Source organism: Penaeus chinensis, chromosome 31 (genome assembly GCF_019202785.1).
Source record: "Penaeus chinensis breed Huanghai No. 1 chromosome 31, ASM1920278v2, whole genome shotgun sequence".
NCBI lineage: Eukaryota > Metazoa > Arthropoda > Malacostraca > Decapoda > Penaeidae > Penaeus > Penaeus chinensis.
This window is the reverse complement of record NC_061849.1, coordinates 9,572,328-9,587,327: the sequence shown is the minus strand read 5'-3', so window position 1 is coordinate 9,587,327 and position 15,000 is coordinate 9,572,328. Positions and strand designations below refer to the sequence as shown.

General features: G+C 34.2%; 1 protein-coding gene across 1 annotated transcript in view; it reads left to right on the top strand.

Annotated features, from left to right (window-relative positions):
* Positions 1 to 9,354, top strand: part of LOC125041862 (serine hydroxymethyltransferase, mitochondrial-like) — a 23,470-nt gene extending 14,116 nt beyond the window's left edge. Inside the window, exons 4-10 of the mRNA XM_047637226.1 lie at positions 1 to 18; positions 341 to 545; positions 2,488 to 2,627; positions 3,239 to 3,404; positions 3,593 to 3,692; positions 3,907 to 4,062; positions 8,364 to 9,354. The exon at positions 1 to 18 is cut by the window's left edge and continues 152 nt beyond it. Of these exons, the coding sequence (XP_047493182.1) occupies positions 1 to 18; positions 341 to 545; positions 2,488 to 2,627; positions 3,239 to 3,404; positions 3,593 to 3,692; positions 3,907 to 4,062; positions 8,364 to 8,602 (1,024 nt within the window). The 3' untranslated portion in view covers positions 8,603 to 9,354. The remainder of the gene's footprint in view (positions 19 to 340; positions 546 to 2,487; positions 2,628 to 3,238; positions 3,405 to 3,592; positions 3,693 to 3,906; positions 4,063 to 8,363) is intronic.
* The last annotated feature ends 5,646 nt before the right edge of the window (positions 9,355 to 15,000 follow it).

Genomic DNA, 15,000 nt, shown 5'->3' with positions numbered 1-15,000 from the left:
TCTCCCAGATGGTGGACAGTGAGTGGTTTGGGGTACATGAAGTATGTTAGAATTTGGCTCTGAGAAGATTGTCGTATTCTCCTCTAGTCCTTTGATGCTGCCTCTTAGATCATATTTCCTATTTGGGTTCTGGTTTGATTTGATGTTGAAAAGGCTTAGGTAACTTTTGAATGATCAGAAAAAAAGGTAGAAAATGGAGAATGTATTGTATTTTCACTTTAAGGCTCTGATTTCATACTTGGTTTATCTGATTTTCCCCTATTTTTCCAATATAGACTGTACTTGCAACACTTTATTTTCCATGGTAACAGTAATACCCATTTTTATCGTAATATTTTAGTTTAACACACGGCTTCATGACGGATACAAAGAGAATTTCGGCAACATCCATCTACTTTGAGTCAATGCCATATAGGCTCAACCCCAGCACAGGACGCATTGATTACGACAAACTCCATGAGTCTGCTCGGCTTTTCCGCCCAAGAATGATTATTGCAGGTGCTAGTGCATATGCGAGGCTGATTGATTACAAGAGGATGAGAGAGGTAAAACACTGTTTCAAATCCTGTAGAGGGACTTGAGATATAGGCTTTGATTGTGAACAAACTCCTTTTATTCTAGGAATAAGGTCATGTAGGAAACAATACAGCATCCACTGTAAAGAAACAAAGGTTCATGTTATTGAGAAAAATTCTCCAAAATGTTTATAAAACTCAGCAGATTATGTAAATGTTGATACAAATAGTTTTGTTTAACCCAATGCCGCCGGGGAAAATGAACAAAAAATGGGGAAAATGCTGTGCCCATTTTCTATATTTTTTTTTGAAATGTCTGGCCATAGATACAAAGGAGTCAATTAGTAGGCCTTGTGACCATATGTGATTTGAATTGGCGGAAAAACGTATTTTTTACTAGTACTATGAATATTGATGGTGTTATTTTTATTATAAACATTATAATTATTAGAATGATTTTTAATATTAGTAACAGCAAAATAAGATAACGTAAAATATTTCGTAAATCAAAGAAAAGGGTGAACGGGCGAGACGGGCAGTACTACTAACTGGCTCATTGATGACTTAGTACAAGTATAGCCATCTATGTGTAAAAACAATCAAACAAGTACTAACAGTGGGTATAGCACGTGTCTACCCGTCGTACCTGTCGGCAAGGGGTTAACAGAATGCCTTTTGATAGCACTAGAAAAGGATTAGTATATCTAAAAGGTAGGAAGGAGAAAGAAAATTTTACAAAATGCTGTAGGATGAACAAGGGTAACCAAAGAAAGTGTACCTACTTTAAAGGGAAAAATACACCTGTTCTTGTTATCAACTATGGAAGGAACTGAAGGTACATGTAGGAAATATGCCTTTTGCCTTTGCTCACAGCTTCTAGTTTTTTCCTCTGAATGTTTTGTAGAATCAGGTACGGGAGTTGAAACTTGCTCTTGGAATGAAAATATTGTCACTTAAAGTGCTTTCCCTGTAGGTGTGCAATTTTGGTCGATTTTTTTTTAAATTCATTTATTGCTATTGTTATTTTGATAATTTTATATATATTTCTTTATTGTTATTACCTTCTCTTCATCTTCCTCCACCTTCTCCTCCTCCTCCTTCCTCCCTCATTTCTTTGTCTTTCCATTCCTCTCCTTTTCCTCCTCTTCTTCTTCTTCTTCTTCTTCTTCTTCTTCTTCTTCTTCTTCTTCTTCTTCTTCTTCTTCTTCTTCTTCTTCTTCTTCTTCTCCCTCTCCCTCTCCCTCTCCCTCTCCCTCTCCCTCTCCCTCTTCCTCTTCCTCTTCCTCTTCCTCTTCCTCCTCCTCCTCCCCTTTCCCCATCCCCTACCTCCCTCCCTCCCTCCCTCCCTCCCTCCCTCCCTCCCTCCCTCCCTCCCTCCCTCCCTCCCTCCCTCCCTCCCTCCCTCCCTCCCTCCCTCCCTCCTCCTCCTCCTCCTCCTCCTCCTCCTCCTCCTCCTCCCCCCCCCCCCTCCTCCTCCTCCTCCTCCTCCTCCTCCTCCTCTCTCCCCTCTTCCTCCTCCTCTCTCCCCTCCTCCTCCTCCTCCTCCTCCTCCTCCTCCTCCTCCTCCTCCTCCTCCTCCTCCTCCTCCTCCTCCTCCTCCTCCTCCTCCTTCTTCTTCTCCTTCTTCTTCTCCTCTCCTCCTCTTTCTCTTCCTTCTCTTCTTCCTCCTCCTCCTCCTCCCCCCTCCCCTTCCCTTCTAGGTACATAGTAGTTTTTGGTTGAAATTGAATTCTATTACTTTTGTAACTATAGATTTATGTATATACATATTTTTATAATGCATATCTAATTTGTTTATCACATTTGTATGTGTCTGTGACAGTATATGGAATTTCTTTGAATCGTCACAGTGATTCTTGGTTTAACTCATTGACATTTTTTTGTACATTTTTATAGCAATCACATGCATAAGAGAAAATTGTAATGTATCATATACTAAGGAATCCTTTTTTTTTTCTTTTAACTGTTTAAGATATGTGATGAAGTAAAGGCAGTCCTGCTAGCAGACATGGCCCATATCTCTGGGCTGGTTGCTGCCGATGTCATCCCCTCACCCTTTGACTACTGCCATGCAGTCACCACTACCACCCACAAGACACTACGAGGACCCAGGCAAGTAGTTGTGTCTCGTGATTGTTTACATACATAAAGATATATATGTATACATTTATATTTATGTATCTATCCAATATTTTTTGTTTTTGTTTTTGTTTACACATATATAAACATATATATCTATACATTTATATTTATGTATCTATCCAATATTTTTTTTTTCTGTTTACACATATATAAACATATATATCTATACATTTATATTTATGTATCTATCCAATATTTGTTTTTTCTGTTTACACATATATAAACATATATATCTATACATTTATATTTATGTATCTATCTCAGCGCTAGGTGATTTTGCAATATGACCTGTATTTTTATTTTGCCTTCTTGAAGTTTGTAAAATGTAAGGTTTATCTGAAGATTCTAAATTGATGTTTTTTGCATTCTTCAATATTGATCTTTTACATTGCATGTTTATTTTGTTATATCTTTAAATGCAGTATCAATACTGATCATGAATATCTCAATAGATATTTATTTTGTTTGTAAAGATTAAATAAAGGAAGCAGAACTAGAAGTTTCCAAATTTTAGAGTATTTCCTAATAGGCATATTAGAAGGTTATGATAATAAATAAAATTTTCAATGTTCCTATCACAGGGCTGGACTGGCCTTCTACCGTCGTGGTGTAAAGTCGATCAGTAAGAAGACAGGAAAGCCGATTATGTATGACCTTGAGCAGCGCATCAACTCTGCACTCTTCCCTGGCCTTCAAGGGGGTCCCCACAATCATGCTATTGCTGGGGTTGCTGTTGCACTAAGGCAGGTGAGGTTAACACAAAATTTTGTTCTATTTAATTATTTTTATTCATGTGAATGTATCTCTGTTTTGTTTATTCTTCTGCTGTATCTTCATGTATTTAGCATCTCTGTTTTTCAAAGCATTAACTGGCCATGGTGATTTACCATCCTTCTTTCTTGGGTATTTCATTGCATACCTTAATTTCCAACCAGGCCAATACACCAGAATTCCGGGCATACCAGGAACAAGTAATGAGCAACTGCCACACAATGGCAGAAGCACTGATGAAGCGAGGATACAGTCTGGTTTCGGGTAAGGCTCATCTTGGGTTGGACTGAGTAATTACATGGTTATGCTTGTTACTCTGACTTGTCTTCCTTCCTTGTTGTGGTTCATCAAAGTAACTTGATGGCTTTCTGTTATTTTATATCAGTGTATATCCTTTTTACTTCCTATCTGACAGGTGGCACAGACAACCACTTACTTTTTTGTAAATTTCTGAGTGTATTTATCTCCTGTCTGGCAGGTGGTACAGACAACCACCTGGTTCTGGTAGATCTACGTCCAAAAGGTCTTGATGGAGCTACAGTTGAGACCATCTGCAACATGTGCAATATCACTGTCAACAAGAACTCTGTTCCTGGAGACAAAAGTGCTTTGTCCCCTGGTGGCTTGAGATTAGGTTAGTAGAATGTAATTCTTTTTTTACCTTATTTTTTTTCCCAGGAATTGCTTGAATAAAGCAAGTGCTCAGAGAAATAATTATTTCAATATTTTTCTTAAGAAAATATTTCTTTCTGATTCCAAGCAGCTTGCAGGTCACTTTCTGATAATCTTATATTTTAAGTAAATACCAAAATTGACATTTTTGCCTGCAAGTAAATAAATTACATACTCTTATGATTAAAAGTAATTTTGGGGTAAAAAAAAGTAATTTAGTACATCAAATTACATATACTGAAAATTATTTATATATATATATATATATATATATATATATATATATATATATATATATATATATATATATATGCAAACACACACACATACATACACTCACATATATACATATATATAAATATATATACACACATATAATATATATACATACACAAATATATATATATCTATATATATATATATATTTAAATATATATACATACATATACATACATACATACATACATACATACATACATACATACATACATACATACATACATACATACATACATACATACATACATACATACATACACACACATACATACACTCACATATATACATATATATAAATATATATACACATATATAATATATATACATACACAAATATATATATATATATATATATACACACACATACACATATACATACACTCACATATATACATATATATAAATATATATACATATATAATATATATACATACACAAATATATATATATATATATATTTATATTTATATATACACATATACATACATATATATACACATACATATGTATATATAAGTATATAAATGTATATATGTTTATATATATGTATGTGTATATGTATATATTATACATGCATATATTGTTTATGTGCATATATATATATATATATAATATATATATATATATATATATATATATATATATATATACATACATGTATATATAAGTATATACACATATATATTTATATATATATATATATATATATATTCATATGTATATATGTATATATACCTTTATATATTTATATATATATATTTATATATATGTATATATGTATATGTATACATGTATATATATACATGTATATATGTATATATATACATGTATATATGTATATATATATACATGTATATATGTATATATATACATGTATATATGTATATATATACATGTATATATGTGTATATATATACATGTATATATGTGTATATATATACATGTATATATGTGTATATATATACATGTATATATGTGTATATATATACATGTATATATGTGTATATATATACATGTATATATGTGTATATATATACATGTATATATGTGTATATATATACATGTATATATGTGTATATATATACATGTATATATGTGTATATATATACATGTATATATGTGTATATATATACATGTATATATGTGTATATATATACATGTATATATGTGTATATATATATATACATGTATATATGTATATATATACATGTATATATGTATATATATATTCATGAATATATGTATATATACATGTATATATGTGTATATATACATGTATATATGTGTATATATATATGTATATACGTATATATATATATATATATATATATATATATATATATATATATATATATATATACGTATATATATATATATACGTATATATATATATATATATATATATATATATATATATATATATATATATATATGTATATATATATATATATATATATATATATATATATATATATATATGCATGTATAGATATACACATGTATATATATACATGTATATGTGTATATATATGTATATATACATACATACATTCATACATATATACACATATATATGTATATTTGAGGGGGCTTCAAAAAGTTTGTGGAAAAAGGACAGTATGAAAAAATGGTTTCAGCTATGATGTTTATTTTTTAGCATATGCTCCATTAACCCAATGCCAACGGGCATGATGTGTATGTACGTGCTATGCCCACTGTGAGTTACTTGTTTGATTATTTTTACACATAGATGGCTATACTTGTACTAAATCACCAACGAGCCAATTAGGAGTACTGCCTGTCTCGCCTGTTTACCCATTTCTTTGATTTACGAAAATCTTTTACGTTATCTTATTATGCGGTTGGTAATGTTTATAACATTATAATAATTATTATGTTTTTAATAAAAATAACACCATCAATATTTATAGCACTAGTAAAAATTAAGTTTTTCCTGCCAATTCAAATCAGGTAAGGTCACAAGGTCTATTAATTGTGGCTAAGCACTGGCAGAGCCATCTGTATACAGAGACATTTCGCAAAAAATATAGAAAATGAGCAGAGCTTTTTCCACATTTTTTATTAATTTTCCCCCGTGGCATTGGGTTAAGTTCAATACACTTCTGCAAACATTGGTACCAAACTTTAAGTCTGTCTGAGTAAAACTAAGGGTCATGATATGAACCATGTCAGAGCAGCTTTTTACATCTTCAACTGATGGAAAATTGGTACCTTTAAATGTTTTTTTAAAGTTTGGAAAAAAAAAAAAAAAAAAAGTAGGATGGGGCTAAATTGGGGCTGTAAGGTTGATTTCCCATCAAATTTGACATAGCACAGCTCTTGTCTGCTGAGTGCTGTGAGGGGGTGCATTGTCGTGGTGGAAGAAAATGTGTTGATGTAGCTTTCCAGGACGTTTTTCTGAGATTTTAAAAAGTTTTCTCAAAACGCATTCAGCAGATGTGTTTGTTTTCTTACTCTTGGAAGTCAACCAGCAAAATCCCCTCTGCATCCCAGAAGACAGTGGCTATGACCTTTCCTCTTGAATGCTCATATTTTGCTTTGACTGGTCCACTTCCACCCCTGGGCAGCTACTGCTTTGATTGAATTTTGTCCTCAGGATTGTATTGGTAGAGCCTTATTTCGTCCCGTCACAATTTTCTGCAGAAAAGCTGCAGTCTTCATCCCACTTGTTCAAAATTTCCTTTGAAAGATCTACCCTTGTATATATATATGTGTGTGTGTATATATATGGTTGTATATATGTATATATATGGTTGTATATATAAGTGTATATATGTATATATACACATACATGTATATATATGGTTGTATATATATGTGTATATATGTATATATACACATACATGTATATGTGTATATGTATACATATATGTATATATACATATATACACATATCTATGTATACATATATATACACACATTTATTTATGTATACACATATATTCATATATACATATATATATATATATATATTTATATGTTTATATGTGTATATATAAGTATATAGATATGTATATATAGGCATATATATGTGTATATATAGGTATGTATGTGTATGTATATGTATGTATATATTTATTTATACACATAAATATATTTACATATATACTTATATGTATACATACTTATATATGTATATATATAGAAATATATACACATACAGATATACATATACATATATGCATATGTATGTATACATATATATAAATATATTTATATATATGTATATGTGTATATACGTATATATATGTATATATATGTATATATATGTATATACGTATATATATGTATATACTTATATAGATGTACATATATGTATATACATATATATGTATATATATATGCATATGTATGTTTATTTATGTATATTGTATATTTATGTATATATGTATATATAGGTATATACTTATATATGTATATATACATATCTATATACATATATACAAATATAAATAAATAAATAAATAAATATTTATATATTATATATGTTTATTTATAAATGTATATATATTTATATATGTAATATTGTAATATATAAAAAATATTTTGTCTTACTACATAGATTTATATGTGAGATGCTGTTAATAGTAAGCAAATTAGTAATTAGATGATTTAGAGGTGGAAGTACTGCCATAAAAAAAGAAAAAAAAAGAAAAGAAAATAATTTTTTTTACCTTTACTTGTGGTCAATGAGGAACTGAATGCTTTTTTTCTATTAACACCAGATACGGTGCTAACTAGCTTGCCCTGTTATTTCACACCACTTCGTCAATTTTTCATATTAGCTTGTCCTAAGGGTACTTCTTTTCTGACTGTACATAGCATTGGGTTTTAGTTGCATGTTGGTGGGGAGTCAGGCAGGAAGAAACTAGTCAGAACTGATCAATCTGAGGAAAGGTGTAAAGAGTGCGTTATATGGAAGTATACCTCATGCTAAAAGGTTTGTGTTCTACTTGCCAACAGGGACACCAGCTCTTACATCCCGTAACTTCAAGAATGAGGAATTTGAGATTGTGGTAGACTTCCTGGATCGTGCTTGTAACATTGCTTATGAAGTTATCCAGAAAGCTGGAAAGAAATTGCCTGCTTTCAAGGCCACACTGGAGAGCGAGCCGGAGTTCCAGGAAAAGGTGAAGGCACTGCAGGCTGAAGTTAATGAATTTGCACTGAAGTATCCTATGCCAGGATTTGATGACCATTAAGTTGTTTTATCAGAGGGGGACTGCCTTGGTCATTTATTTTATTTTTAAGATTTCCTATAAGGTTGTGTTTCTTTTTTCTGAGCTGTGCTGAACATGTCTGATAAAAGGCATTTTTTATATAATTTTTCTTTAGATTTTTCTTTTTTTATGTAAAGTACTTGGTGATGTTTTTTTGTTATTTTGTAAAACTGTTAATTGTGTGTGATTTTTGTACACCCACAAAATTTTAGTAAAGGACATTATATGTAAAAGTTATCATTTTGCATATGATGTAGTGTGGATGCATTTGAATTCTTCCCTAAATTTTAGGGAACATTCAGATATTGGTGATGTGGAAGTCAAAGGAACTGCCACTCAGTTGAAACTAGTCTCATTGATATACTCTGTAAAACAGCTGATTATATCATGTGCAATACTTGTCAAGCAGGCAACTCTGAGTAGAAAAAGAGTGCAATTGTATTTTATGGAAATATTTTATAGTAGTGAAAGGTTATTATGTAAGAGGGACAGATCATGATTCTTTTTTTTTTTATAATTTCTATTAAATTCTGAGAAATTTAACTGATGGCTCTTTTAACTGAGGGTTTTTGGCAGTGTTTCCATCAACTGTGAATGCTGAATACTGGGGGTGAGTGCTTGAAAATATTTTTTAAATTAAAAAGAAAAAAAGATTTATTTTTGACATGACCAACAATTCATGATCATTATTATTGTAATCAGGCACTAAAGGTTGCAATAAACTGTAAATGAACTGATAGTAAATTATTTGTTTCCTATATCAGAACACCTTTCTATTTATGGAATGCATACAAATGAACAGACATGAAACTGGCGTGAAGATGGATTTAGAAAACTCAATAAACACTACTAATGATGAGAATCTGACAGAGGGTGAAACACAACACATTTCAAATCCTTTATTTTTAGGTGGATAAGCAATCCCGACTTTGTTCTCTGTTATGCCTCACTTGAATCTTCATTATAAGGAGACTGTAATAGTTACCATTTGTAGCAAGTGATGGAAAAGGTTTCCAGTCTTGTTGCTGAGCTTGTCTCTACTGCTAGACCAGCTGATTGCAAATAGCTCAAAGAGGATGATTCAGAATTATTGTCTTGGTACTCTTAAGTAGTTAGCAGAATTTCAAATTGAAAATTGTGATAAAATGTTTAGTTCCTGGATGTATTGCAATGTTTGAGTTTATAGATAAAGTCTAGGAATTCTTGTAACTGAATAAACAATTTTCTTGCCAAGATTTTGTGGTTCTTTGAGTAAGAGAAAATATTGAGTAATATATTTGCATTGTCTTGTGAAGACATGGTGTAACCGGCACGAGCAACCCATTCATCCTGAAGAAAGACTTGTCATTACTATTAGGTGAGCTAAATTCTTATGCTAAAATTAATTTCATATTACTTTATTAATAGGATGATAATCATAGATAGCATAGGGCACAAATCACTTTTATTTGAATTCTATAGTTTATACTGTATAGGACTGATAAACACAACAAAGTAAAGATACAGATATCATTATTCCTAATAACAAAACATAAGAATTTCTCCTAGTACAGACATATTTGTAATACTAAGACTGTTATTGTACTACATAGGTTGTGAAGTCATATCTGTGGCATAATATTAAGACTGTTTAGGAGAGTGGGCATAGGAGTAAGGAGACACCTGTGGGGTATAAGCAGAAGCTGAGGAAGATGAACCATGGTTATCTGGAAAGGGAGATATGGCAGGCACTGGATATGCAGACTGTTGCACAAGTTCTAGGCAGCTTCTAATTGTCAGCTTCTGCACTGCAGGAATTCTTTTAACATGAGGTAACAAACTTTTGAAGAACATCAGATCCTCGTAATCTTCTTTGTCTTGCTTGCAATTTATTTTTTCTTTCAAGTACTGAATTTTTTGTTGTTCAATATCCAAGATACTCTGGTTATAGTCATCTGTTTTAGAGTGTTTGCTGCCTCCCTTTTTCTTCGAGCGGGTAGTAGGTGAAGTGAGCCATTACTTTTCCATAACTTCATCTTCGTGTTCAGGTGTGTCTTTAGTGTGGGCTGAAGAGGCTGACATACCTTTCTCCGTAGCCAAGGGGCGCTCCATGATACCCATTTGGTATTCTACTTGAGGTGATTCTGGCAATGTGATTTTAGCAGTATCACTGGTTAACACACCTGATAAATTTCCAGTTGAAGCCTCTTACTTTCACGTCTTTCAGGAAGTGCAGTAACTTGAAATACTGCCACTATGATGTGGGAGTGTCACCTGTGGCTTCACCTGATCGAGCTGGTGGAAATTTCCCAAACTCAACAGCAAACTGGTCTCTAAGATATTTCCATTTTTTTAACCAGTGTTTCAGAGAAGACAAAAGATTTGGGAACTGGTAAAAGAGGCTTGATAATAATACGTATTATGTTAATATGCATACTGTACATACATATTCTGGAAAGACATTCTTCAAGCCTTTACAGTACTCTATAGACAAAGTGCACACACACACACACACACACACACACACACACACACACACACACACACACACACACACACACACACACACACACACACACACAAAATGAGCACAGCATACACACAGCATACACACACACACACACACACACACACACACACACACACACACACACACACACACACACACACACACACACACACACACACACACACACATGCATGCAAACACTTTTTCAAGCTGTGCAAGGCTAACAAAAATGATTACATAATCATATTCATCATTGTTTATTGACATTGCTTATTCACATGAATCTTACCACAGGATCGTGGTCAGAGTGACAATGGTGGGAAAGATTGTTGCAGAGACTGTTATCGCAGACTGTTATGGGTAGAACTACATGAGGAACACATGTCAGTACCAACAAAGGAGTCTTTCAAATTGATTGCTAAAGATTTCTACAGCATCTGGAATTTTTGTAACTGTTTAGGTTCAATTGATGGAAAACATATCCTGTTCAGTGTCCCCAAAATTCAGGATCAATGTATTCTACCACATTTTTTTTTCCCATTGTCCTTCAAGCTGTTGCAGATACACACTACAAATTCATTGCTGTTGATATAAAAGGCTTTGGAAAGCAAAATGTTGGTAGTACACTCCAGGCCTCTGAACCATACACTGTCTTGACAAAGAGAAAACTAGAAATTCCTGAACTTTCTTACCTACCAAATACAAACGTCAAAGCCCTGCATGTGTTTGTGGGGGATGAAGCCTACCCACTTTTACCTTTCCTACTAAAACCGTATGGTGAACGTAATTTGACTATTGAAGATACTACCTTCAACCAACGTTTATCCAGGTGTAGGAAGACTGCTGAGAGTACTTTTGGCATTTTATTCAGCAAATGGCATTTACTGTCAAAGTGTATGGAAACCAAAGTTGATTTGATTGATCACATTGTAAAATGTATGTGTTGTGCATAACACAATCATAGATCAAGAGGGTGATGTAAATCACCTAACTGAGACTGCCGTCTCAACTCTTCAGCAAAATGATCACATGTACTGTCAGGGAAGACCGTCAAACGAGGCTGTTAATGTTAGGGAAATCTTTAAATCTTTCTTACTCTAGTATCCTTTAGTATACAAGGACCAAACAAAACAGTAAACCATGTTTAAGATCACAGAGTTTCACTAGCTGTGTTTTTGCTACTTAAGTAACCGAATTACTCTGAACTGTATGCAGTAAAAAAAAAAATATATATAGGTAAAATGGTTCATAAGTTTAAAAGTTTGTTTCACTGATCTCTATAACTAACTGCACTATTTTTGACAAAACATCTTTCCTCATTATGCTGCAACTATATATACAGCGGTCACCCACCCCCTCTTCCACGCGCGCGCTAATGATAATGATGTAGTAGTAGTAGTAGTAGTAGTAGTAGTAGTAGTAGTAGTAGTAGTAGTAGTAGTAGTAGTAGTAGTAGTAGTAGTAGTAGTAGTAGTAGTAGTAGTAGTAGTAGTAGTAGTAGTAGTAGTAGTAGTAGTAGTAGTAGTAGTAGTAGTAGTAGTAGTAGTAGTAGTAGTAGTAGTAGTAGTAGTAGTAGTAGTAGTAGTAGTAGTAGTAGTAGTAGTAGTAGTAGTAGTAGTAGTAGTAGTAGTAGTAGTAGTATAATTATAATAGTAAATTGCTTACCTTTACACTTCAGTTCCTGGCTGATTTCAGCCCACAGCCTTTCCACCACATTCCTGTTGGCGTGGTGCTTATTCCATTTATTCCACATTGGCTATCAACATCCATCCTGCTCTTCATTCAGTAGCGTCCACCCGCGGGGGTTGAACAGGCAAGAATGATCCGTGCAAACAGGAAAGCGGGTTGAAGATAGCTGCCGGCGCCGACACGCTCGAACACGCTTCCTCCGTGCACACCTACATTCGTTTATATGGTTTAATTCTTGGCGCGGATCGGCGCCGGTTTCTCTGTGCACACACTTTAGGTCCTATACCAATATTACCAAGAATCGTTTTGGCCACCCTTTCAAACGCTGTTGCACCACAACCCACTGCCTTCTATGTGCCCAACGTGGTCATGACCGTTCAAATTGCTCTGGACAGTCACGCAAATTGTGGTGGTTCCCATCATGTATTTTACAGGAGCTACCCTGCTTACAAGCTCGAACCATGAGGTAGCAGTTCTTAGATCAAACTAAACCTCACTCTACGTAAGACTAGACACGAAGCACGTTGAAGAGCTTTTTCTCTTTTTACGTATTCCAAAACTGTACTACACTCCGCTCCCCTCCCATCTTTTCAAGAAGTCTCGGCATTTCCCCCAGTATCTCTTCCCTCTACTCCGAACCATCCTATCTCTACTCCCTCTATTTCAGTTTAAATCCAGATAGTCCAATCTCTACCACTTCCCCGGTGCCTACCCCTCCCCTTCCTCCACATTCTACCTGTTGCACCAGACAATCTAAACGTTCCACTCCTTCTCCTACCACATCCTCTCCTACACCCGCCTCTTCCTCTGCTCCTCGGACATCTATTCCCTATTCTCCACATAAGGAGACCTTTGTTTCTCAGACCTCCCCACCCAACTCCCCTCCAGAAACTCTTGAAGACATCCCCAAGTTTATAAACATGACCCAAGAGAATGCTCCACTTCCTCATCCACCGTCTAATTCCTCTATTCCTATTTACTCTACATTTGAAATATTTCCCCATATCCATCCCCCTCCTCCTGTTCTTCCCACTCAATCAAAAACACCGCATCCGCTCCTCCTCCATTTGCACCACCATTCCCTCTTCCTTCCTCATTACCCTTAACGAGAATGTGTCCAGAGGTTTCCTAGGGCTATCTCTGATAATTTTACACTCAACCTGACTGACCTTGTAGCACACCCCCACTTAGATGCTCATGTGACTCCTCAACAATGTCCTTCTCCAGACCCTTCCCCTCCTGACATTCTTCATGATATTTTACCACTTTCCCCTGTTCCCTTATTTCATTCTCTAGATTCTTCTACTTCTACAACTATCGTTTCTTACCGTATGACCTTTTGATTGTTTCATAATAGCTCTTGTGCAGTTTCGTCATACCGGTTACTTACTCTTCCTCAGATACATACTCTCCGATCGCCCTATATCTCAAACCACATTCCAATTTAAAAATCCCCATTGTATTCCAATTGCCCCCTCTGTATACCATTTACACTACCATTCTATCCTAGCGTTCTACAACCTTTGACACCTAACACATCTTATTGTGATCGTTAACTTATGTCCACCCTTTTCGCCACAATACTTTACCATAGTGCTGCATGACCTCTGATGTCTAGCACATTTAACTCTTCTATCCATCAACCATTTCCTCATACTATCGCATTTTCTTTAACTTCCATTTTGGTTTCCACATCTGTACTGGCAATCATTTTATGACATGTCCGTCCACGACCCTTTTAGTCAGCAGGTCTCAACCTTTTCTAGCGCATGGCCCACTCCATTAACTTGTCGAGTAAGCGGCACCTGAGCCTCTCGTTACCTCGTGTATTTTAGTATGAATTATACTGTTGTAAAAAGGTAATAGCCTGGATTTCCTTTTGTGTTATTCCTAACATTTACTGCATTCATTAACATAAAATACCGCACTTTACTCTAAAATGCTCGGAAAATACTTTAAAATGCTAAAAATCCAAACCCACCAGTCTATACACAATCAAACTTGTTTATCAAACATGGTGTTTCATGAAACGTCAAACAAAGCCACACATGAAACTACCAAAAATGATACAACTCAAGGACAACGAACAACCAACTGGATGGAGTCTTGGAACATCTGTCCAATTCAGAATCCCTGTCCATCCAATGACAAACCCAAAATGGTTCACTTGGGCAGATTGTAGGAGGGAGAATGTGTCCAGAGG